The sequence below is a fragment of the Molothrus aeneus genome, chromosome 7, assembly GCF_037042795.1.
Source record: "Molothrus aeneus isolate 106 chromosome 7, BPBGC_Maene_1.0, whole genome shotgun sequence".
NCBI lineage: Eukaryota > Metazoa > Chordata > Aves > Passeriformes > Icteridae > Molothrus > Molothrus aeneus.
Window position 1 is genome coordinate 11,777,486 of NC_089652.1, and position 23,024 is coordinate 11,800,509.

The following is a 23,024-nucleotide window of genomic DNA, read 5'->3' on the forward strand; positions in this document are numbered from 1 at the left end:
GTTCCAGTGCTCTGCCACCCGCAATGTAATTAAGTTATTTCTCAAGCTGAGGTGGAGCTTATTATGTTTTAGTTTATGGCCATTACTTTTCGTCCTGTCACTGAGCACCACTGAGAAGTGTCTGGCACCATCTCTTGGCACCCGCCTTTGAGGTATTTCTGTGCATCCATGAGATCTCCTCACAATCTCCTCAGACTGAACAGGCCCAGCTCCCGCAGTCTCTCCTCACGAACAGAGATGCTCCAGGCTCTTCCTCATCGTTGTGGCATCCGCTGCACGCTCCCCAGTAGCTCCTTGTCTCTCTTGTACTGGGAAGCCCAGAACTGGACACCGTGCCCAGACGCGACCCCAGCAGTGCCAGCAGAGGGGAGGCCGCCCCCCTCCAGCGGTGACCGGGGCTCGGGTCGCTGACCAGGCGCGGACCGCTCCGCCTGCGCCGGAACCAGCGGCGGCCTCAGCCGTGTTTCCGTGGAGCGGGAGTTGCGGCGGACAGGGCGGGGCCGGGCCGGGCCACCATGGCGCTGCGCTGCGGGGCTCCGGGCCGTGTCCGCTGGCTGGCGCGGGCGCTGGCGGGCTCCGCCCGGCTCCTGCCGCCGGCTGCAGCCGCACCGGGCCCGCCGGGCCCCGCCCGGACCCGTCCGCCCCAGCTCAGCGCTCGGTTCGCCAGCAGCGCCGGGTCTGGGACTGAGGGCCCTCAACGGCGTGTTGTGGTAGTGAGGATCACCAGCCCCTTCGCTTGGCTCCGCACCCGCTTCTACTACCTGCTCATCCGCCTCTACTTCGACCACGAATTCAGCATCGAGGAGTTCACGCGGGGAGCCAAGCAGGTGAGCGGGCCTGGGGCCTCGGGGCGAGGAGCGTGGCCGGCCTGAGGGGAAGGAAGGGTCCTGCTCACCCTCCCCAGGGGCTGCCGGTGCAGCCCCTGGTTCTATAATTTCGTGGAATTTTAGAACCAGTTAGGCTGGAGAAGATTTCTGAAATAGTCACAGATTCACAGAACTGGTGAGGTAGGAATGGGCCACAGTGGGTCACCTGCTCTGTCCTCCCTGCTCCAGCAAGGTCGTCCTAGAGCACATGGCTCTGGATTGTGTCCAGACAGGTTTAGAATATTTGCAGTGAGGGACACTCCACAAACTCTAGGCAATCTGTTCCAGTGCTTGGTCACACTCACAGTAAAGTCCTTCTTTGTGTTCAGGTGGAACTTCCTGTGCATCAGTTTCTGCCCATTGCCTCTTGTGCTGTTGCTTGGCATCACTGAGCAGAACCTGATCCATACTCGTGGCACTCCTCCTCTTTAAATATTTAAAACACATTGATGATGTCCCTCTCAGCTGTCTCTTCTTGAGGCTGAACAAGTCCCATACACTTTTCCTGGAGGAGAGATGCTCCAGTTCCCAATCCTTGCTGCTGGACCCACTCCAGGAGCTCCGTGTCTGTGTTACACATTGAGTCCAATGTGTCACCAAACACCACTTCTTCAGCCAGTTTCTGGCATCAGTGCCATGTCCAGTCTTTCCTTAAACACGTCCAATGATGACAATTCCACCACCTCCCTGGGCAGCCCATTTCAATGTTTGACAACCTTTTCCATGAAGAAATTACTCCTGACATCCAGCCTGATGTTATTATGTGTGGACATCATAGCACAAATGTGCTCCTGTGTGTAAAATACATGGAGTTCCCCCCTGCTGGCTTCAAGCATCACACTTCAAGGCAAATTATATAAGCAGAGCTGTACTTTCCCTCAGGAATTTCTTGTTTTCCCAGAATCCACAATTAAAATAATCTGGTTAAGCTATCCCCCAAAGTAGCATGAAGGAAGGTGCTTCCAAATGTTGTAGAGGCTTTAAGGAGAAGTGTGTCTCCTCATAGCAGGTTTTCCTGAAATGATCAAGCTTAGACAGGCATAGAGCTGTTGTACATATATTTATTTCTCCAAATTTATGAGCCCAGTAAGACTTGTCAACAGAACGTGTCAGAGAGTTAAGTATCTTTAAGCTAGTCATATGAAAATTACAGAGTTATCTGTTGGGAAACTTTTTATTATGATGTTTACTTTTACCAAAAAAAAACTGGCTCAAAATAACACATCAGGGGACAGAATGTTAAAATGATTAGGATCAATTCAAAAGAGGAAAAAACCCACAACAAATAATTTGACACGTGTGGAACCACCTGTTTTATCTTTGTCTTTTTTTGAGGTTTTGTTTTGGTGTTTGTTTTTACTTGGTGTAGAGTCCTAAATACACTGTCCTTCACAAGTGCACTACTTGAATATGTAGAGGCATAATTGTATGTAAGTATGCCTGCAAAATTGAGGGGAGAAAGGAGAGTTGAGCTTCCTGAAGTCCAGAGACTAAACCGGATTTTTAAAGAAAATTTGTAAATTGCAGCATGAGTTTTGACTGAAACCAGTAGATGAATTGGAAAAGAGGGCAGGGGAACAAAATATCTACAGGGAAAGACATAGACTGTTTGAATTATCAAAATTAGTGAAAGCAACATGCAAAATACTGCAAAGCTTTTTTTTTCTTTTGTAAACTATGAATTCACCTATTGGAAGCTTTGATGTTTTTAAATAAGAAATAGAAAAGAACTCGTATGTTTTTATCAATTCATGAAATCACTCTTGTAATGCTGGAGGGATTACATTTCAATGGTGATACCCTCTGCAAATATTGAAATCTTAAATCATGGAATATTTGGGTAGCATGTCATATACTTATGGATTTGTCTGAAAAATAAGCCAACCTAGAGTGACTTGTTTAGGTTTGGTTTTTGTTTCTGTTTTATTTTGGTAGGCCTTTTCTGTTGTTTCAAAGCTGCTGTCTCAGCGTAAACTTGACCTGCTGGAAGAACTTGTATCAGCAGAGGTAAATGCTTTCCATCTCCTATTCTAGCAGTTGATTGTCTGTTACAAAGTTTACATGGATGAATTCAGTCTGTCATTATCTACAAGTTGCCAATTTGGTTTAATTTGGGAAAAACAGCGTAATGTGACATAAGGTGGGCAATTTCTTGTCCTACAACTTTTTTTTTGTGTTTAATTTCAAGGCATGAAACTTAATTTGAAGTTATTGTACTTAAAACAAAATACAATATATTCTCGCTGTTGAGCATAAGGACCAAATGCCAGAAGGATTGCTGGTGTACCAGGAAGGATGGAAAGGCTGCAGGCTCTGGATGGCAGGTGGAATTGTGTGTCTCTAGGTGTAGGCAGTTGGCTGATGCTGACTCCGTCTGTGCACCAGAATTTGTGTGAAGAAATAAACTGGTTTGTGCTCATCCCTGCTGCACTGATACATTCCCACCCCCATCAGATCATAGAGCTGATTATTGGTTTTGGCTGGAAGGCCTCAGTTTTGTGTCATGGTCTCTGGGATGTGAGTGACCTGGTTAAACATCAGTGCTGTGTTTTCTGTGTTTTTATTAATTTTTAATTGCTGAAGTTGTCTTGGCCTTCCCAGGGCATGGAGGTAACAGATGCATCAGAGTCAAGTGGAGGAGACACTCCAGGTCTCTGTCTGCCTTGTTACAGGATGTCAGCGTGGCCTGTCCTATTGCCACCCATGCCTTTGCAGCAAAAACTCTGGTGCTGTTCTAGTGCATCCCCTCTGAACAGTCTTGCCTCCTCTCTCTGAACAGAGATAGCAATAAAACGTGAGTTTGTTTCTTGTAGTTGTTCTGAAAGGGCATCTCCTCTGCTTCCTCTTGAAAGAACTTGCTCTGGTGCTGCAAATTTTTCAGGTTTACTTTCATGCAGAGATTTCATGTGAGCCAAGGATGTAGTAGATGAGGCTGTGATCCCAGACTACTTTGTCATTTCTTTGGCCAGTGAATTTTGTACCTGCAAAATGTACTAGAAACCAATGTCTCCTTGTGAAGACTGCCTCTTGCTTCCATGTAACCTCTGCATTTGTTTGTTATTCAAAAATGGTAGATCAAGTTAGGGTAAAAAATGAGTATTAGTTGAAAATAAGTTCTGCAGTTTCATCCTTTCTCGTGACTCGACTTTCTCATGTGGTGTTTGGGGTGCTACCTCTGTGCAGTTTTTGCACTCCACCATTTTCTACTTAACACAGCTGTGTGGATCATAGGACACTTAGATAATATGGATGTTAGTGTCATAAGAACATTCATTACCAGGGGAAAAATTTTCAGTCAGGTCTGATTTGCAAGTGTTTAAGCTTTTTCTAAATGGAGTATAGATCACAAAATGGCAAAGATGAACTCATTAGTAATGAAACTGATTTTCAAGGAAGTTTGTGAGACATAGCTAAAAGATACTGAATCCAAAGCTTAGGAACCTGCACACAGCAAGAATTCAGCAGTGAGAAGACAAGAGTGTGACTGTGGAGCAAGCTCCACTGGGCTGTTCTGGGCTCACATGGCTTGTGTTGCTGATGCTGTTTTGACAGTACCTTTCCTAAACATTTTTTAAGATGCTTGGTTTTCATTTGTTTTGAGCAGTAAATGGAGCTTCTTCAATGCTGCTGAATTAGGGTTTAGGAATGCCCAAACCTCCCAGTGCTTTTTCACTCTAGCTGTTACATGTGTTAGACAAATGTTTTAGCAATACAGCTCATTTTATTAACTGCAGTAGAAATAGATTGTTAATTACATTTCCTAATGAAAAACTAAGTGACAGTTTTTCTGAATTTAGGTACTTCAGGTGCTGAAGGAAAAGATTTCTTTGCTCCCTGACAGCCACAGGGATGCTTTAGCAGCTGACATTGATGCAATCATGTACACAACAGAAGGAGATGTTCGCATTTACTATGATGATGATGGTATGTTTAGAATCTTAAAACATTTCAGCAGTGAGCAGTCATATTTCCTGGTTTTGCTACTAAACAGACATTTTCCATGCAGATGTGATTTTGAGTACTGTTTCTCATCCCATGTTTCTCAGTTAGTAATTCATCCATATAAAATTTCTTTATTTCCTTTTTAATCAGAGACAGAGATTATTGTTAATACATCATGGTACTGTTTTGACTTCTGTCTGGGTTTTCCCTTCTTTTGAACAGAATTTTATATTATTAGTCCTCAGTAATGTGAAACAATTATTCAAAAACAATTATTCTAATATATGCTGAAAGCTGTTTGCTTCAACAATGAAAATGCATCCTGCATTGCATCCTGCAAGAAGAATAGTGAAGGCTGCATAATTAAGTAAATTTTGCTGGTTTGGTCTTTCTGTCATGAAATACACTTTGTTCTAGGACTCCTTGATTGGTTTGGGATTTTTTAAGCTCATGCTGAGCTCAAACAAGTTTTTCTTTTGGTTGGACAGCACTGTGTGCTCTGTTCACTATCAGGCACAGTGGAGATGATATGTGGATCTAACCCTGGGTCTTCAGTTGAGCACTTCAAGTTGTCAGACCCAGTAAGCATTTTTTCCTGGTTTGGGAAATAGGAATTTCTTTTTCCCCTCTAAGATTGCTCCCATGTTTGAACTACTCTGCATACATTTGTTGTATCAGTAGTTAGCTTTGGAATTTGTGGGAACCAACCTTTTTTTATACAGTTTCATTGTATACTCTGTCACACCATGCTCATGATAAAATATGTATTTTTTTAAAGAGTGTATTTTTATTACTGCTAAACAGCATGAATTTGGCATAAAATAGCTTTATCACTCATTATTCTATCCTGTATTCTTTATGGTTGAAGTCAGGTGTCCTTCAAAATAGGAGCATTTGACTGCTGAGACACATGACATCTAACTTAAGTTTTGATTTATTTCCAACAGGAAGAAAGTTTGTTAGCATCCTGATGTGCTTCTGGTATCTGAATGGTGCTAATCTACCTGATGAAGTACCAGGTGAAGCCAAAGTCTTCCAGATTGTGTTTGGAGATGAAAACACAAAAGAAAAGAAACATCTTTTAACAGCTAACTATGAGTAAGCTCGCTTGTCCCTTTCTTTTCCCGTGTCCATGAGGTGCCTGTGGGGTAGGCAGTTCTGCAAGCACTCCCACTGTGCCACTGCAGAACCCACTGGTTTTAATTTACTTTGATTCTAATCTAAGTTAATTCTCATCCAGTTTCTCAGTTTTGGTTTTAGGGCCAATTTTTTTAAATACCCCTAACGTTGTTATGTTTTTTCCTTGCTTCTGAGTTGATATTAATAGGAACTCTTCCTTTGTAAGGAAGAGCGGTATTTGGAGCACTGAATGAGGTTTCTGATCCTCAAAGCACACATTAGGAAGGTGGATTTTTGTAGGAATGCTTATAAATAATGTCTGTGTTGGTGTACTGATGTCAGAGCAGTGCAGAAAATGTCTATAGAGTTGGCAAAATGTATTGAAAATACGATTCTCAGAAGCTGGGAGAAGTGAGGATTTTTGTGTGACAAATGCAGTATGATCAAGGATTTCTACACCCACATTTGAAATTGAAAATATGGAATCTAGGTGATGAGGAGCTCTGAAGCAAAGGTAACACTCATGAGGAGACCAGTGCTTTTTGCCTGGATAGATTGTTATGGATCCATCCCTCGGCTGAATTCAGCATCTTCCTTAGAGCTGGAGGTTTCTGAGGTTCCATTAACCTTGAGAGCCTTCCCTTTAAGCCTAAATATCTTCCCAATCCTACTTTGCAGGAGTGGATTAGCACAGGATTGCAAAGCAGTGATATTACACTGCTCTTGTCCATGACATGCAGATCATTCGAAAACATGAGCATTCAGCTTGAAGCTCAGACTTGTCTTTAGATAGGGGAGACTCAGTGCTACTGTTAACTCAATCTTTGATGTCGTTCTGAAAATGTATTACCTTTTAAACTACACTTTAGGAAAGAGGAAATTTTTCAAGTCAAGTATGGAGCACATGATTTCCCTTCACTTACCATCCCATTAAATGAGACCCTTTATTTACAGATCAATTTTATTCATATTCCTGCTGTGAAAGCTGAGTGTTTTTTTGAGGGTCTTTACAGTTGCTGCTTGATCCTGTCTGTGGGATCTGAACCACAATGCTCTGAAGTCAGTGAATTCTGTTTCTTACTATGGAAATAATTTTTGTCTTCCATTTTGGGGCATAAGCATTAAAGTTTAGGTAGCGTTTGCAGCAGTAAGTTTGAATTAAAATATTTCTTTGTGATTCCTTGTCATACTGGTGGCTCCATAAGGTCAAGTAAATCTTAACAACTCTTCCCTTATTATCTTTCCCTTTTCAGGTTCCAAAGGGAGTTTACAGAAGGAGCAAAACCAGACTGGACTATTACACGGATTGAACATCCAAGGCTATTAGAATAAATGCCTTCTTACAGCCTTTTTATGTACCACTGTAATTGTTTTGATGTAACAAATACCAGGCTTTTTTGGATCTTTTTTTTCCCTTCCTGCCCTTTCCTCCAAAAGAGGGATGAATTTTCTATGTATGATTTCCAGAAATTCTTTCTGAAGCTTGCACTGTGCTGCAGTGTTACAGCAAAGCCTTTTCCCTGGAACAGGCTGGTAGAAATTTAATTGGTTCCAGTGCTCATCCAAGGAATTTAGACAGCACAGTTTCACTCAGGCAGGTGTAATGGATATGTCAATTTCTTACATTCTGACAAGAAATGCTACTATTTGAAAATAAACAACACTTAAATCACTGATGGCCTTTCTGAGTTACTTTCCTATGTTTCTTTTTTTTCCCTAGGGACTGTACAGTATATAACTGAATAATATGCAAGATGAAATAGAGGTAGATGGACTTCTTAGCTTGTCTAGCCTCAGCAGTTCATTTTGAGGTAATCTTGCTTTTGAATATATTTGAGGTTAAGAAAGTTAGAGCTACTATTAGTATTTGCTACAGGATTGGAGAAAGAAAAAGCTTTTAGCATTGCACTGGGAAAATGGATTAAACAGATATATATGTTTTGGAAAATTTAAAAAAACCCATTCCTTTCAATTCAGTAATATATAGGCAATTCCAAGTTTAGAGAATTATGGAAGAAAAGTCAGTTGAAAACATTAATTTAAAGGGGACCTGACAGTGAAGTTAAATTCAATCCTCTGTTTGAAATGTGTGTTAAAGAAATGACCAAATCCTTACAATTAGATGTTGCAACTGAACAATTTCCTAGTTGTCACTTTATCTCTGGTTTCTGGAACATGAGAATCCTGGTGTAAGTAGCTGGAGGCTTTTCTATGCAGATCAACAGGAGATCATAACAGGTTTCTTCATCCCCTATATCATCTTCAAATATAAAGCTAACTTTCTACCAAGGCATGTTGTAGACATTAGTGCAGTGTTTTGAAAGTTGAGTGTAATAACTAAGATTCATAGTAATTGTAATTGAAGGTATAAATTAAATTTTCCATAGTTCAGCTCTTTTGATCCAATGACTTAATGAGAGGAACATCTAAAGCTTATCAACTAGTTGATAACACGCTTTTGCTGCAAAAGATGTGATTGGAAATTTATATGCACCATTTTATTCTTGTGAAGTTGTTTATGTCTTGTGGGTTGGAGCCAAAGGGGGGGCAGCAGTTTAAGGTTTGGGGTTTTTTCCCTGCTTCTGATCTTCAGTTAAAAACTTATCCTGGAGACTGCAAATCTCCAACAGTCACAGAACTACCCATGGATTTATTGCACCATAAATAAATCAGAAAGGCATATAAATTACTAAGCTTGCTGTATTGGAAAATGGCATTCTCTCCCCACTGAATAAAACTGGATTTATAGTCTCATACTGGCTTCAGTAGGAAAAACACCACCCCACCCCAGAAAAACCTTCACAAACCAGCCCCAAACCCAACTTTTAATGGACAGATGTGGAAGGTTTGCCTCATTTTACCTGCCATCCATAAATTCTCTGTCATAAATCTGATCATCATAGCAATTAATCAGACTGAAGTGATGGCCACTGAAGGGCATTTGTCATTTTATGGCATCCACATTTTCTTTTGTGGAAATACTTTCTTCTGTGTCATTTGTTCAAGCAAAACAAGAACTTCTTGTTTCTATGTTGCTATCAAAAAGTAGCAATAAGCAATTATTTTAGTTCCTTCAAGCTGGCTCCTAGTGAATATATTTCTTTATGCTATCGAGGTTGCCAGAAATTCTTATGGCAAAAAGGATGAGTAAAGAGTTAACTTTACTTCATCTCAAAGATGGAGAGAATATTGTCTTGTACTTTGGGGATTTCCAGAGCTGCCACTCAAATACCTTACTCTAAAAATCATAATGCTAATTTAAGTATTACAGCATTTGAAAAAAAGGCCTAAAGAAAGTGTTTTATTAAAGACATCTTCCTGATTTGGGAATAATGATGCTCAGCAGGTAATAGTAGAAAAGTGTGGGGAGCTCTGTGTCATAGCTTGTTATTGCTCCCAGTTTCCCTTGCTGATCAGTTTCAGACATCACCTTGGAAATGACAGTGTGTAAGGATATGGGTGTGCTTCATTTCCCTTCAGTTTCCTTGCCTGGTGTCCATTTCTCTTGCCTAATGCCTGGGGACAAGTACAATTGTAACTATAGTGTGCAGCCAATAAATCCCCATTTCAAATGTTTGCAGTTTTAGTCTACAAATGTTTCCATTTAGACCCCATTAGTTCTTGAAAACAATGTTACCAGTTTGGTAGTGATTTGGGGGGTAAAATTCATATCTCTATTCGCAACACTGACATGTCTGATTGATTTACACAGAGCAGTGAGATGACAGGGTGTCTGGGCTACAACAGCATGCAGATTCAAAGTACCACACTCTTCTCCCCTGGGCAACATCATGGTTCTTTAGGTCCATGTGGAGTTGGGAAGCCTTAATTTTTTATTTGTTCATCCAAAACTGTGATCATATTTAATAATTCCTGACAGCTGCGTGGCACAGTTTTGATACATGTGCCTAAATCTTGACAAGCACTAATTAAATCTGGCCAACAAACCTCCCATTAATTCACACACCCCACTCACCAGTAGATGGCCTTGGTCACAAAGCTATTGTGGCTGGGAAGTAACTGATATTAATGAGACTGTAAGTGGGGTAAAGGATAAAATGGTAGAAGCATTAAGTGCTATTTAAATAATTCAGATTTGTCTTATTAAAAAATCTTGATATTTTCCCTGGCTTTCATTGCAAGTCAACGATAGTGTCTTGTGTTCTCTCTGCAATGCCTGCCCATTTTAAAGTGGCAATTTATCTGCATTCTTAATATGGGAAAGATGTGCTGTATGTGTGAATTCACACGGGCACCTGTGGCTGACAGTAGCAAAGCTAATTTTCATTAATTAAATTTTAAAATATGTTCATCATGTTGATTGTGGGTCCTTTGCCTCCTGTCCCAGCATAGTCTGGTTACTTCAAGGGACACATTCAACTTTCCCCAATTTTTAAGGCATGTTCAAGCTTGACCTTATTATCACTACAGGTTATATTTAGTTAATTATTTTGAGGTCTTATGGCTGGAAATCTGTTTAGTAGTAGAAGTCATATTGTTTATCACAGTAGTGATCATACTCCTTCAAAACTTCACAGCTCCCCTGCTTTTTTTGTTTGTTGTGTGATTAAGCTTAATTTCTGCCTCATGTGCCCTATTGGATGCAGCTGGGGGCTTTGAGATTCCTCCCAGGCTGTAGTGACATGATGGCTCACAGCTTAAAAGAGATGGAATACAAGAGCATGTAGTGCTTTTAGTTTCATTTCTCCCTTGTACATGGGCGTGATTTCATTTAAAGTGCTTTTAGTTTCATTTCTCCCTTGTACATGGGTGTGATAGCTGATCTCTAGGCACTGGACCACATGTAGGCACAGGAAGAGGTATTTAGCTGTTAAAAAAGCAAGCATTGCCTACACAGCTGTGCTTTTGTTCTAAGGGAAAAGCTCCTGGAGTAAATGCTGTTGCACAGTGAGTACTGACTACCCTAAGTCATAGGAGTTCCCCTCCTTGCCTTTTACCTTCATTTTCCATTGCTAGTGTGCCAGCCTTTTGGATATTTATAGTATTGCCATAGGATAGAGGCTGGGTAAGTCACTGTGAACTTGTGCAACACTATTGAAAACACTCCCTTAATCACAATGCTTCTCTTAATGTGTATTTTGTCTGATTTCAGTGGCTTTTCCTAATAGAAACATCTCCTATTGAAGTTGTTCAGGGGAAACTGTTCTGCATTTTAATGGGAGCAGACTTCTTTGCTGCCTTTGAAGTTACTCCATCAGAAATAGAGGGAAGCTAAAGTTAGATATGCTGTATTTTCTTGTGTGCCATTTCAGCCCTCCTCTGCTGTCAGCACAAGGCTTTTCACAGTGAGCTTGGTACTGTAGTGCCAAGAGGCACCATGAGGGAAGGGAGCAGGACAGCAGAGAGAAGTGCAGAGGAGGTGCCATTTCATGGATGAAGGCAAGATGATTTCCATCTTGCCATAAGGTTCCAGCCCTCCCTCTGAGAAGGTAATAAAGCATTTGTACCTGTACTTGTAAACATGGTAGGACCATTGTGGCTTGAACTGTAAACTTACTGTGAATATACTTTAAAGTTTCAGAAGCAAATCTACAGATCAGATGTTAAGTCTGAATTTGTATCAGCTGCATTAAGACAGTAATTATAATAAAATCTTAGCATCATTTCTGTTGTGAATAAGGGAGGGCTTTTTCCTTTGTTCATGTTGTTCTGTGGTGGTTTTTGTTTGTATTTTGTTTTTTATTCTCTCCTAAACACCAGCAGTTAGTCAAGGCTAGAGAAAGTGTTCATTGCATAAGACATAGCATAGACGTCTAAGGGAAAATTAGATTATCAGTCATTTTTACATATTTCATGTTCTACTTTTAGATTCTGTGTTGGAAAGAAGTGGGGTTTTAATGCCAAATTGGGAACATTGACTGACTTTCTCTGCAGTGGAGGCTGTTGTTTCCTGATGGAATCATTTGCATATGTTTTTGCCCAGTTTTCTGCCAGTGCAGCTTGTGCTGCAGGGTCTCCTGCAGTGTACAATTTAATCTCTTGGTTTTATTTCACTGAAGTATATGGGTTTCAGCAGGGGTAGCTGGGTGAAAGTTAGTGCCTGCATTATACTGGAGATCTGCTTAAGTGATCTAATGGTTCCTCCTGGCAAAGTCTGTGAAATTATAATAGCAGAAGTAGAGAGAGGAAGGGGATCAAAGGTGGGTGGTAATGCAGGATTCATATAAAAGGGAAGCTCTATGTATTTTGTCTCTAGAGCAGAAGCTGAAGCAGCCCTGAAATTAAAGTAAGTTTAGAAAACTTGAGAAAAGTAAATTATGAGGTTGGTGTTCTGACTAGAGGTTGTTCTCTCAGATAAAAGGCTAGAGAACTCCCTTGTACCTAAGGCAAGGAGAATTTCTTGTAGGATTCTGATGTAGTGTCCTGGGTATCAGGAAGAAGCAAATTCTAGAGGATTTACAGTGACTTACCTCAGCTGTGAGAAAGGTCTTTAGAACACTTTGTAAAATGAAGACACATGAAACCTTCACTTGCAAAAACCAGGGATTCCTTCTCTCCACAGTAGTCACTGCCTTCTCATGAGACTGTCTGATCCATTCAGTCTGTAGTCAAATGGCCTTAGTGACTTTATTTACTGTCACACAACCTCTTCTTTCCTTGTAGATCTAGCAGTGGGTATTTGAGAAGATGAGCTGCTAGCACTCATTCACAGATGCATTAATGCCATTGCAGTCCCAGAATCAATTGATTGTCTTTTCTCAAAACTCTCAGTATCTTTAACAGCCTACCCAGAGCTGAGCATGCTGCTGCAGATGAGCCTACTGTATTTATCCAGTGTGTTGGAATAATTTCCTCTAATTTCATATTTAAGAGTTCTCAAGCTTAGTTTGCAGGATGAAATTTCTTCTGTTAAGCATAGTAGCAGAGTACTTGAGATTTCTCCCCAGCATTATTTCTGACCCTGTGCATGACCAGTAGGGATTTCTTTCTTTGTTTTGCTGGGGTTCTTTTGTCCAATCACACATTACCACCATAGATTTGTTCCCCCCTGTTTTTAACCTTGTGCATTCCTACTCTTTCTATTATATTCAGTATGCACTCCTTTCTTTCTTGTTACTTTTGCTTTCTTTATGGTGCATTAAGTGATTATTTCTTTCATCCTGTGCCCAGAAAAAAGATAAAATCTGTGTTTCAAAGATTATGCCCAAAGCTACTTAAAAAAAGATTTGGTGATTCAGACATTCAAAAAATGCCAGAGAAAGGCCAGCTCTAGTTTCCTGTACTTAGATTTTCATGAGCTCTTATCTTGCTGCCTGTCTGCATGTCTCTGCTGGGACAGGCAGAGCTGTGTCACTTGAAGTCAAGGCCTGTCTAGATGCCAGTGATTCTGAAAATTGCCCAGTGTACCATGTGACAGTTGTGTACCCCCTCCTCCACTGATCTCTTGTCATATTCTTCATATGTAAATTGATACCCCAACTCTCAGTACAGTTTATTAGATATGCAAAATTTCTGTGTCCATTCAAGCACTAATCCAGCCAATTGTTTGAGCACAAAAAACTTAATTGTTTGCTGTAGCTTCTCTGCTGCTTTACTAAAACAGTGACCCTTTAACTTATATTTACATGATCTTTACTTTTTGCTTAAATTTTTCTTGAACTTTCACTAGACATTTACTTAAAAAACCCTCCCAGTACCATTTGGGCGTAGTATGAGCTACAAAGCAAAGAGGATTTTAGAAGGATTCATTTAGATACATAGTGTTGCCTGCTTGCTTCTTAGCTGGTTTGCTGGGCTTTGTGGTTTGGAAGAGCTGTTGTGTGGGAGTTCTGAATTGCTTTCTCTTCTAATTTCATGTTTGCATTCACAACAGGCTGCCTGTTTTAGTAGTCTTTTATATTTCTCCCCAGTGGACTATATTTCCTGTTTTCTTTGTGAACATCACCATATGTAATTGCTTTACCATTCTTGCTTTCTTCCTGAATGATTTGGAAGTATTTTGGGGCCTTTATCCAGATATACATCCCTCTCCCAAGTGTATGAGCTCTCTTATGTTCCCAGGTTAGTCCTAACAAGACTGTTTTGAAGTCCACTTATGCACTTTCACATATTTTGTTTTTTCTTGCCTGCCTTTCTGTTGCATTTCCTTGTGGAGTCTTGACAGCACTATTGCAGTGTCTGTGCTGATGCTGCAGCTGCTTGGAACACACGGGTATCTGAGGGAAGTGGCTTTATGCTGTCACTTCAGTTATTCTCTAACTGGTAGTCCTGATTACTGATGAAGACCAGATCTAAATATAGGGTCTTTGTGGATTTGCTTGTGTATTGGTTTTTATGTTTTGGTTTGGATTTGCTGGTTATGATTTTTTTTCTTTTTTTTTTTTTCCAAATGCTGCATCCAACTTCATATTTCATAAAGTAAATAACTGAATAAATGTATAACTTCTGTCATTGGAGCCTTAAATGCCTGAGGTGCTTCCCGTTTCATATTCACAGGGCTGAAGTTGCACATAATTAAAATCCTGTCATTTCAGCATGAATTATTTTACTGAATCATATTTTATTCACATGCCTTTTCTCTTTCAAGGTTCTCTGGTATGCATCAAACACTTGCACATTAGTCGTACAGTCTGCTGTAGCAGCTTAACTTGGATTAATTTCTTATGCTTATTAGTTTGTGAAACAGCTCTGGTTTTGAGTTTTAGCTTCTGTGTTTTCCATGCTTCACTTTCTCCTCTTCTGTTTTTGTTTTTTCTCCTAGAAATTGTCTAGAAAGATTGTCTTTTCAGTAGATACTTTTATGTCTGGTCCTAAATGCAGATCAAAATTCCAAAAAACAATACACTGTATGTGTTAGGGGATTAAATGTAGCATGGTTACTATCATTTACTTGAATAGCTTTCCATTATTCACATCCTGTTATTCTCAATGCCATATTCCTTCCTAATATTCTTAATGGCAATTTCTACCAATGCAAACAAGCAAAATCAAATAAACGTGGAAGAAAAGTCACTTTGGAAATGTAGAAATACTGTCCTTGGTCAGACAGTGCTGATGAGAGATAGGGATTTGTTTTGTTTTGTCTTCCCAGGAAAGAGCAGACTGTGCTGCCTGGAGTTTCTTCAGGCACTGTGCAAGCTACTGCACAGTTAAGAATATCCTGGGATGGGTCTGCCAGAATACTTAAACCATGGACTGTAGAGCTGTGTGTGGGCATCCTTAGGCAGTTTTTAAAATAAAAGGTACCAAAGTAAGTCCCCATGGGGCATAAGGCATAAACACTTCAGAGGGGTCAGAAAACATATGTAATTATATGACATGGTGGCACAATTATCCTGGTGTCTAAAGTATTGTTTCAATTTTGCTCATCTTTCTCATGCTTAGTTCTTGGACGTAATGAGAACAATTGTCCTTTTTGCTTTCTACACAGCTTGATGTTTTCCTGGTTATGACTGTTTAACCAGATCACAGAGAGTGGTTTAACAGTGCATCTCATGCACCAACACTTTAGTGTATTTGCAGTGAGGATATGGTACAGACACCTAACATATATATCACCAGTCTCAGGTTAATACAGTTTCTATGGGGTCAGAGCCTCCCTGACAGTATTTGTGCCTTTAAAGTGTGCATTTTGCTTGTTTGAGGCCTGAGGACTCTGTTTCCAAAAGCCTCAGTACCTAAAGTTTTGCAGTGACTTCAGCAGTGCAGCTGCCTAATACCATTCACTGAAGACAGCTCGTGAAAATAAACATGACTCAAAACTTCTTATAAATGACTCTTTGATTTCAGTGTGCTTCAGAATAATCTGCAATTCACTGATAAGCCTGGGCACTCAACAAGGTAAGGTGCTGCTGCATGTACTAGCCCCAGTGCTACCAAATATTCCATAGAAGTACCATGGATTACAGAGTTTTACTTCTGCTTGTAAGTTCTGTGAATTTCTAGGAATTCCTTGTTTGTGTTGGGTTCGGCCTTTTGTTTGTTTGGGTTTTTTAATTAAAATTATGACCACAGTGCTTGTCACGTTGCTGACTTTATAATTCCAGTTTCAGATTCCTTTTATAAATCTGAGCCTCAATTTCCCAGTTTGATAAGTTTTCTTAAGTACTGCTAGGAACATGTTTTTGATCCTTACTGTCCATGTGGGTTTTGTCTCAGAGCAGGAGCAATGATTTTCCTCTTTTCTCTGAGTGCAGTCCAAACCCCAGCTTTGCACGAAACCTGGCCTGTTCTACCCTCTCGTGGTCTTGGAACAGTAAAATAGTCTCTCTGGTGTTCTGTGGGGAGCAGCCTGGAGCAGAGCTGTATCTACAGCCCAGAGCAGCTGTATCCTGCTTTCCTCAGAGCAGCAGAGCTCTCTGAGCCAGCCCTCTCCATGAACCAAGCTATCCAGTGTTTGTATTTCAAATACTGCCCTGACCTATACACTAGACTAAAGCTTCCTGTTCTAATATTGATTTAAGACTGAAGTATCAGTGGCTTCTTTTTTTACATTATCATTCTCTTCCTTATTTACCAGTTCCCTGGGATATGCAGAGGGCCATAGTCAGGCATTCCTAGCAGCCAGGATGAGAGGAAGGGAAAAGCACATGAAGGACGTTTATGAAAAGAGGCAGAGCTTGAATTGCCATGCAACTCACAGAGTATTTTTGGTTCAGCAATCAAATTGTGTACTGTACTATTTGCCAAAAAAGAAGAAACACAGCACTCATTCTCTTGAAAGCTTTCTCCTGCAGGAATTTGTTAGTTTACTTTAAGTTTCATATTATTTATAAGCTCTGACCCAGACTTCTCATTAACTGTTCCCAAAGCACTAGAAAAGGAAAGTAGAAGGACTTCCTGCTTCATGTATCTGGTTAACAGCTGTGCCTCTTGGAGGAAGGAGAAAATAGCCAGTAGTGATAAGAGCTCACCCTGCTCGCCCTCATAGGGAGCACTGCTGCAGTGTGAGCTGCCTCTCCCCAGGATCCTCACATAGCAGCACTCACTACAGTGCTCTCAAGTGCAGCTTGCTGAAAACACTTTTATTGTGGGCAAAGAAAGGCTTACTCATTCTCCTTGCCTCACCGTTGGCTACATATTCCCTCTATTACTTCTTTGTTGTTTTTAGTTTTTAAAAAACCACTAGGCTGGGCTTCAAGTACAAATGCTCAGAGGCTATTGGCTTCTTTGCTCAGATACTGCCCTGGCTCATCAGTTGTTCGTGTTGTGAAAGTGTGAGAAACCAGTTTTATTGCATCTCTGCATGTGATCAGCCCTGCTGTACTGGGTTGCCTTCTTTCAGCAGCAGTTCTCCCTTGTGCAGCCTGTCTCTGCAGTTGAACCAGTGCTTAGGCAGCCTCCTGTCCTCAAATGAGTCTTGTTACATCAGACCATCACCTGCACAGCTACTGGCATCCTGAAATTACATACTCATCTTCCCCCTTAGTTTTTTGTAGTTGTTCTGATCCAGTGTTCCTGAATACAAACAGTAAAAATTATAGCAGTGGCTTAATATTAGTTTAATGAATTAGACTCTGAGATCTGACTGCTTTCGGTTTGTTTGATTCTGACTTTCTGAGTTTATATGTTCATTAAAGGCACATTTGGGAATGCTCTTCTCTGGGATATTGAAGATAAGGATGGTGTCTTCCAGTGCCACCAAGACTGTCCCTAGTTCATATGCTTGTAGGAAATCAGCATTTAGGATCCATGTGAGGTATGATGAGAATCCCAGGAGTTGATAGCGGGGTTTACTTGTGCTTGCAGATGGGGACAATACACAAGCATGAGCCAGCTGACCAGCCCTGCCTGTGGAAAGAAAAAAAAATGTCCTCAGATCTTTCCATCTGTGTGTTGGCAGCTGAGATTCTCTTTTCCTAAGCGGCACATACCTCTTCAAGGAGGTGGTGATATTCTTGCCTAAACTGTACTTTGTAAGTCAAAACCATCTAAATGCAATTCTACAGGTTGCTGTCTCCTGAGGCTTAAACTTTTCCACCTTTTCTGTTTTATAGTCTTGAAAGTAGTTTACCTGTGTGCATTTTTCAGACTTAGAAAAGGAAATAATTTCTAATCCTTCCAACTCAGGAGAATTTTAATGCACTGGGAACACTGACAGTCTCTCAGTATTCCCCTTCAATATATATTATATGTATTAATAGTTTTTTTAATGTGTATATATATATATATATATATATATATATATATATATACACATTAAAAAAACTATTAACAAATCTTCCCACTATTTACTAACACTGCATCTTCCATAAGACAAGGCCAGAATTCATAATAGTCCCTTGAGTATAAACAAGATCAACATCCAGCCATTACTTTTTCTGTTAGGAAGAAAGGAGTGTAGAAGTGTCTTCTTTTATGGCAGACTGTTCCCCAGAATGTTTGATCTGTGTCCAAATGAGAAAAAGGATATCTTTATATTTAACTTCACTCAGTTTGTATTTCCCTGTCCAGAGTATTACACTTCTAATGACAATTATGAAATTTACTTCTCACTAGACAAAGAAGTAGCTACACAATGAAACTGTATTTTTTCAACTTCTTTTCAATGAACAGGAAATCCTCTTGACCAGTTTAGTTCCTGCCCTAGAATATAATCTGTGGGCTTTACCTCTACTCATACATGCTTGCATACATCTGTGGAAGGTTGAGGAAATTAATAAAAGTAATCTAGGGAATTTTTAAGAATAAATTCCTAACCCTCAGCCAGTCTGTTACCTGGAATTTGTTAGCACTTCTGGAGTTTTGACTGATGGAGCCAGGCTCCAAACTGAGAAGTTGCGTATTTTGAATAGCTTAAGGTAACAGGGATCAAACTGTTAGGAATGTTACTGTTGGTTTATGTGACTGTTAGAAGATCTGGAAGGGGGTTATCTTGATGACCATAACACTGTGCTCCTGGCTGCCTGAGTAGGTAAACATCTCTGTGTGGAGCTACATGTGCTGCTTTCTCAGGTGACAAATCTGTTTGGTGTCTCTCTTTGAAAGCTACCTTACTGTCTTTATTTCCTTAAAAAATAAAACCTCCTATTTTCTGCGGGGCAGACACGGGGGAGGGTTTATGTACATTAATTACATGGACATTATGCATTTAAAGTGCTTTAGGAAGGATGTTGCAGAGAAACAGTTGGGTGGAAGTGTTGGTTTGAAGCTATCAGTCAGCTGAAGTCCTAGGTTTTGAGATGTGAAGTTTCAAGCTGTGCAAGACCCAGACTCTCTTCTGGCCTCTCTACCAGCTGGGGTTGTAATAAAGGGGGGCAGAGCAGCCATGGTGTATCTCTCCTCCCTGAGGTGATTGTACTTCCTTCATGTGATGAAGCAGCAGAGGAAAGGAATGGAGCAAAAGGGCTTCAGAGAAACTGGCTTGTGCTAGGGAACCTTTCCTGGAAACATAATGAGGCACAGGATGTGATAAGCAAAGCTCACAGAGGAGGATACTGCTTCAGAAGGCTGCAAGGAACAATGCAGCATCACTTGTGGTGGACAACTTCCTGGGATTAGAATGCATTGGCTCAGGCTGAAGAAGAAAGACAATCTTGAAAGACAGTTTTGGAAAGTTTTTATTGTTTATGTATGGAAAGAATATGTTCTTCCTTAGCAGTTGCATTTTGTGAGTCTGCATGCACTGACTAAAATTAACTGTTTATGAAGAGTGCAAAATGCTCCCTAGTGGTAGCATTTATCCACTCCCTGTTTTCTTAGAGGGAGATGAATTGCCCTTGAAGTAAACATCACTCCTGGAGCTGGAAGTATCAAGGGATAGGAGTTGTGGGTGGGCACTTGGAAATTGCCTGGATCTGCAAAATACCTTTGTGCCCTAAGGGAAAAGGGAAGCTTTAGTGAGGAGCAAGGAAGAGCTCTGTCACAGTTTACCAGGACAAGCTCTCACAAGGGTGAGAACAGTATCACAATGTTAAATATCTCTAAAATGACAAGACCTGGCAGTGAGACATCGATCTCACAATCCTTCACAATGCCAGGATTAATTGCCCAGGATTATGATGTGAAGGTTGCCCTTCTGCCAAGCTTGTTGCCTAATTCATTTGATGTTCCCAGTACAAGCTCTTGCTATGAATACTGCACAGTCACCCCTCACTTAAAAGACTGAGGAACATGAATGTTACTGATGTGAACGGTGGTGCTGGCATTATGAACTGCCCAATGACAAGTTGTTTTGTTCACTTACATGCATTGTGAGGTCAATGAAGTTAATATCCTTAGTAAAGCATTTCTTTGAGTCAGACAGAAGGCTCCAATCCAGTCTTTGATTTGAAATTTCAAAAATATTGAACTTTGGATGAGTGGATTTGCACATGACACTTTGATTATTTTGCATTCAAATTCAGGTGGTTTTAATTTACACCAAAATAATCTTTGTTGTACCTTAGAGGTAACTTTGGCCTTGTATATTTATGAAATTCCATGGTAGTTAATTCATGCTGCTGCTAGGAAGAAGTATGCAAGCACTGAAGTAATTTAACCAAAACCAGGCAACATGGTTTGCTGTTTTGATAACCACTATCTTTTTCCATCACAGTGAAGGTCATCTTATGAACCTCTGACATTTGATGATCATTATGTTAAATGCCTTTTGGGGTAAGTAAAGCAGACAACTTTTTTTAGTGCTTTCTTATATCTCAGCTTATACTGAAAATGGAAAAGGGTAACTGATAATATTTTAAACTTTAACTCTTTGTATACATAGTTCTGCTTCCATTATACATAGTTGCAGATACCCAGAAAAGAGAAACACTATGATCTGCGTTATCAAGTGACATGTCACAGATGTCAGATAATTATTAGGACTCTTGTTACCATGATCAAATGGGTTTGTACATGAACAATGCTGAGAATATACTTATAGAAAGCATATTTAATTCAGAGGTTTTATAAGGAAAAATCCCCTTCTGCATGTTTTTCAGTTTTGTTTCAAGTGACTTGTCATAGCTGTAGACATTACAAAAGTGTTTTTAAATGATTATAAGCTAGTACTTCTTTTACAAAATTTTATTAGGATAATCTTACTTTGTTCTTGGCAAGTTTTGTAATCACTTAAGTTGATAGGAATTATTTCACCCTTCTGTAAATAACATCCTAAACGGTTACACAAAGCAATGCAACTGTTTAGAAAAGGAAATGCTGTGTCATCATAGAAATCATAGGCAAGATTTAAGTTGGCAGACAGCTCTTGATGCAGGTTGAATGTTGCAAGGTCACTATGTCCTTCCTGCCTGTTATTTGCTGAAAGAAGAATTCCTGGAATTCTTGCTTATGGCCAGAAACACAAGCTTCTTATCTGGAAGTCACTGTGCCTGATGCCCTTAACATTATGGTTTAGGATTAGATCTTGATGAAAAGTGAGAAAGACCTGAAGACTCATCTTAATATAAAAGGTTTAATGCAGTTTTATTTCTCAGATAGTTGAGTCAAATAGATTGCAAAATGTCTCTTTAGCTAAAATATATTTCCTTGTAATAATATATTCTAAATAAATTTTTTTAAAGCAAACACTGGGGAGGAAACTAGACAACCAAGTGTCCCTCCCTTTTCTCTGGGTTTATGTATGGAAGAAATACATCTGTGGCTCTGTATTCATATACCTGAGACCAGTGGATGAATGTTTCTTAGGAATCTCCTCCAGAACAGCATATGTTACACACCACTCCTGCTGAATTCTCAGAGCCTCACAAGCATAGGAAATAAAATGTACTTCCACTGCTCTTAGGATTATGGTTTCCATCACAAGCCAGGGAGCAGTTCCAGAGGCAGGCTCTGAGAGCAGGCTCAAGTGTTGCCAGCAAGTTCGGAACACATGGTGCCTCTTTAGAATCCCTTCTTGGAGAAGAAGGATCCTTAAAATAGACTCCTTTTCTGTAGCACCATATGTAAGCTATTATCAATCAAAACTTTTCCAAACTCATTGTTTAACTTTCTATAAAGGGGACCTTCTCAAGCAAAAGGGAGCCTCCACCTTATGAAATGCAGAGGAAATGTGCTCAAAACAAAGGAGGAGTCCTCCATTTTAAAACCCAGAGAAAGGTTTAGAGGTACAAGCAGAAAAAGGGTTTTATGACTGTGTTTATGTATTTTATATCTCTAGCAATGTGCCTCTTTAATCTAAAATTATAAAATCACACTATGCCATCCTGAAGAAGAGAGTTCTCTTGTTCTGGTTATATTTTTTGCTGTGTTTTATAAAGAAGCTAGCTGTGTTTTATAAAGAAGCTGGCTCACTGAAAGCATAGTTAGCCTTAGTAACTTAATAATACCAAATTTTGTTGTTTCTTTAAGCACAAAGCAAGCTCTTCCTTTGGCTGCTCAGCATGAAAGCAGACAGTTTATGAAGCACCAGCTCTCTCTCACTGTTTGTGTAGTGTGAGCAGCACAGAGCAAGTGGACTGTGCTGGGCTCTGGGCAGTAGCCCATGGCCCCCACACAGAGCCTGAAGAGCAGTTCTGGGCATGGGACAGAGCTTTGGGACCTTCAAAGGGATTTTCAACCCTCTATAACTATTGCTGCTGTACTTTTTTTTCTTCATGGTTGTGGCAACAGTGTTTATTTCTGTCTTGGAGGCTGGCTGCAAGGGAAGCAATTTTAGAGGCATCAGGTAGATTAGAGCGATTTCTTGCACTGTTGTGTAACCATCACTTATCTCTTCTAGACAAAACTTGCAGTGCAAACATGATATTACCTCCTCAGGGAAATTGTAGCTGAGTTGCAAGTTTAGGCTTTGGAAAAAAACAGAAGTGTTTTGGACCATCATTTCTTCTTTCTTTTAGTCCTGGCTTTTTTGGAGGTACAGAAATCCTCAGTACATTAACTTAGTGTCTTTTAGAGCTGTGTTGCTACAAACACAGAGCATGTCCTTACATGAGCTGCTGTGCCAGAACAGGGCAGAGCTCCCATGAGCTGTCTTCTGAAGTTACCAGAGGCTGTCTGGTGAGGCCATTTCCTGGAAGGGTGTCCTGATCACATCTATGAGGTTTCTAGGATGAGGTTTCTAGGGAAATGCTAGGATTTGAGTCTATATTGCTTCTGACATGCAATTGTTCTTCAAGATGATCTCTGTCCATTTTACATACAATGAAAATCAATAAAAAATAATAGGCTTTCTCTGCACCAAATAGGTGCTCAGAC

At 40.2% G+C, this 23,024-nt stretch overlaps 1 protein-coding gene across 1 annotated transcript; it reads left to right on the plus strand.

The window, feature by feature from the left end:
- Positions 1 to 515: 515 nt before the first annotated feature.
- On the plus strand, positions 516 to 7,600 carry MAIP1 (matrix AAA peptidase interacting protein 1). Its single transcript, XM_066553420.1, has 5 exons — positions 516 to 827; positions 2,802 to 2,873; positions 4,664 to 4,790; positions 5,756 to 5,906; positions 7,181 to 7,600. The coding sequence occupies exons 1-5, from the start codon at positions 516 to 518 to the stop codon at positions 7,257 to 7,259; spliced, it is 741 nt and encodes a 246-aa protein (XP_066409517.1). The 3' UTR covers positions 7,260 to 7,600.
- The last annotated feature ends 15,424 nt before the right edge of the window (positions 7,601 to 23,024 follow it).

Excerpts from the sequence above, each read along its gene's own strand:
- MAIP1 (XM_066553420.1), top strand. The coding sequence starts at position 516 with ATGGCGCTGCGCTGCGGGGCTCCGGGCCGTGTCCGCTGGCTGGCGCGG. Across the intron at positions 2,874-4,663 it reads AAGAACTTGTATCAGCAGAG|GTACTTCAGGTGCTGAAGGA; the intron begins GTAAATGCTTTC and ends TTCTGAATTTAG. Across the intron at positions 5,907-7,180 it reads CTTTTAACAGCTAACTATGA|GTTCCAAAGGGAGTTTACAG; the intron begins GTAAGCTCGCTT and ends TTCCCTTTTCAG.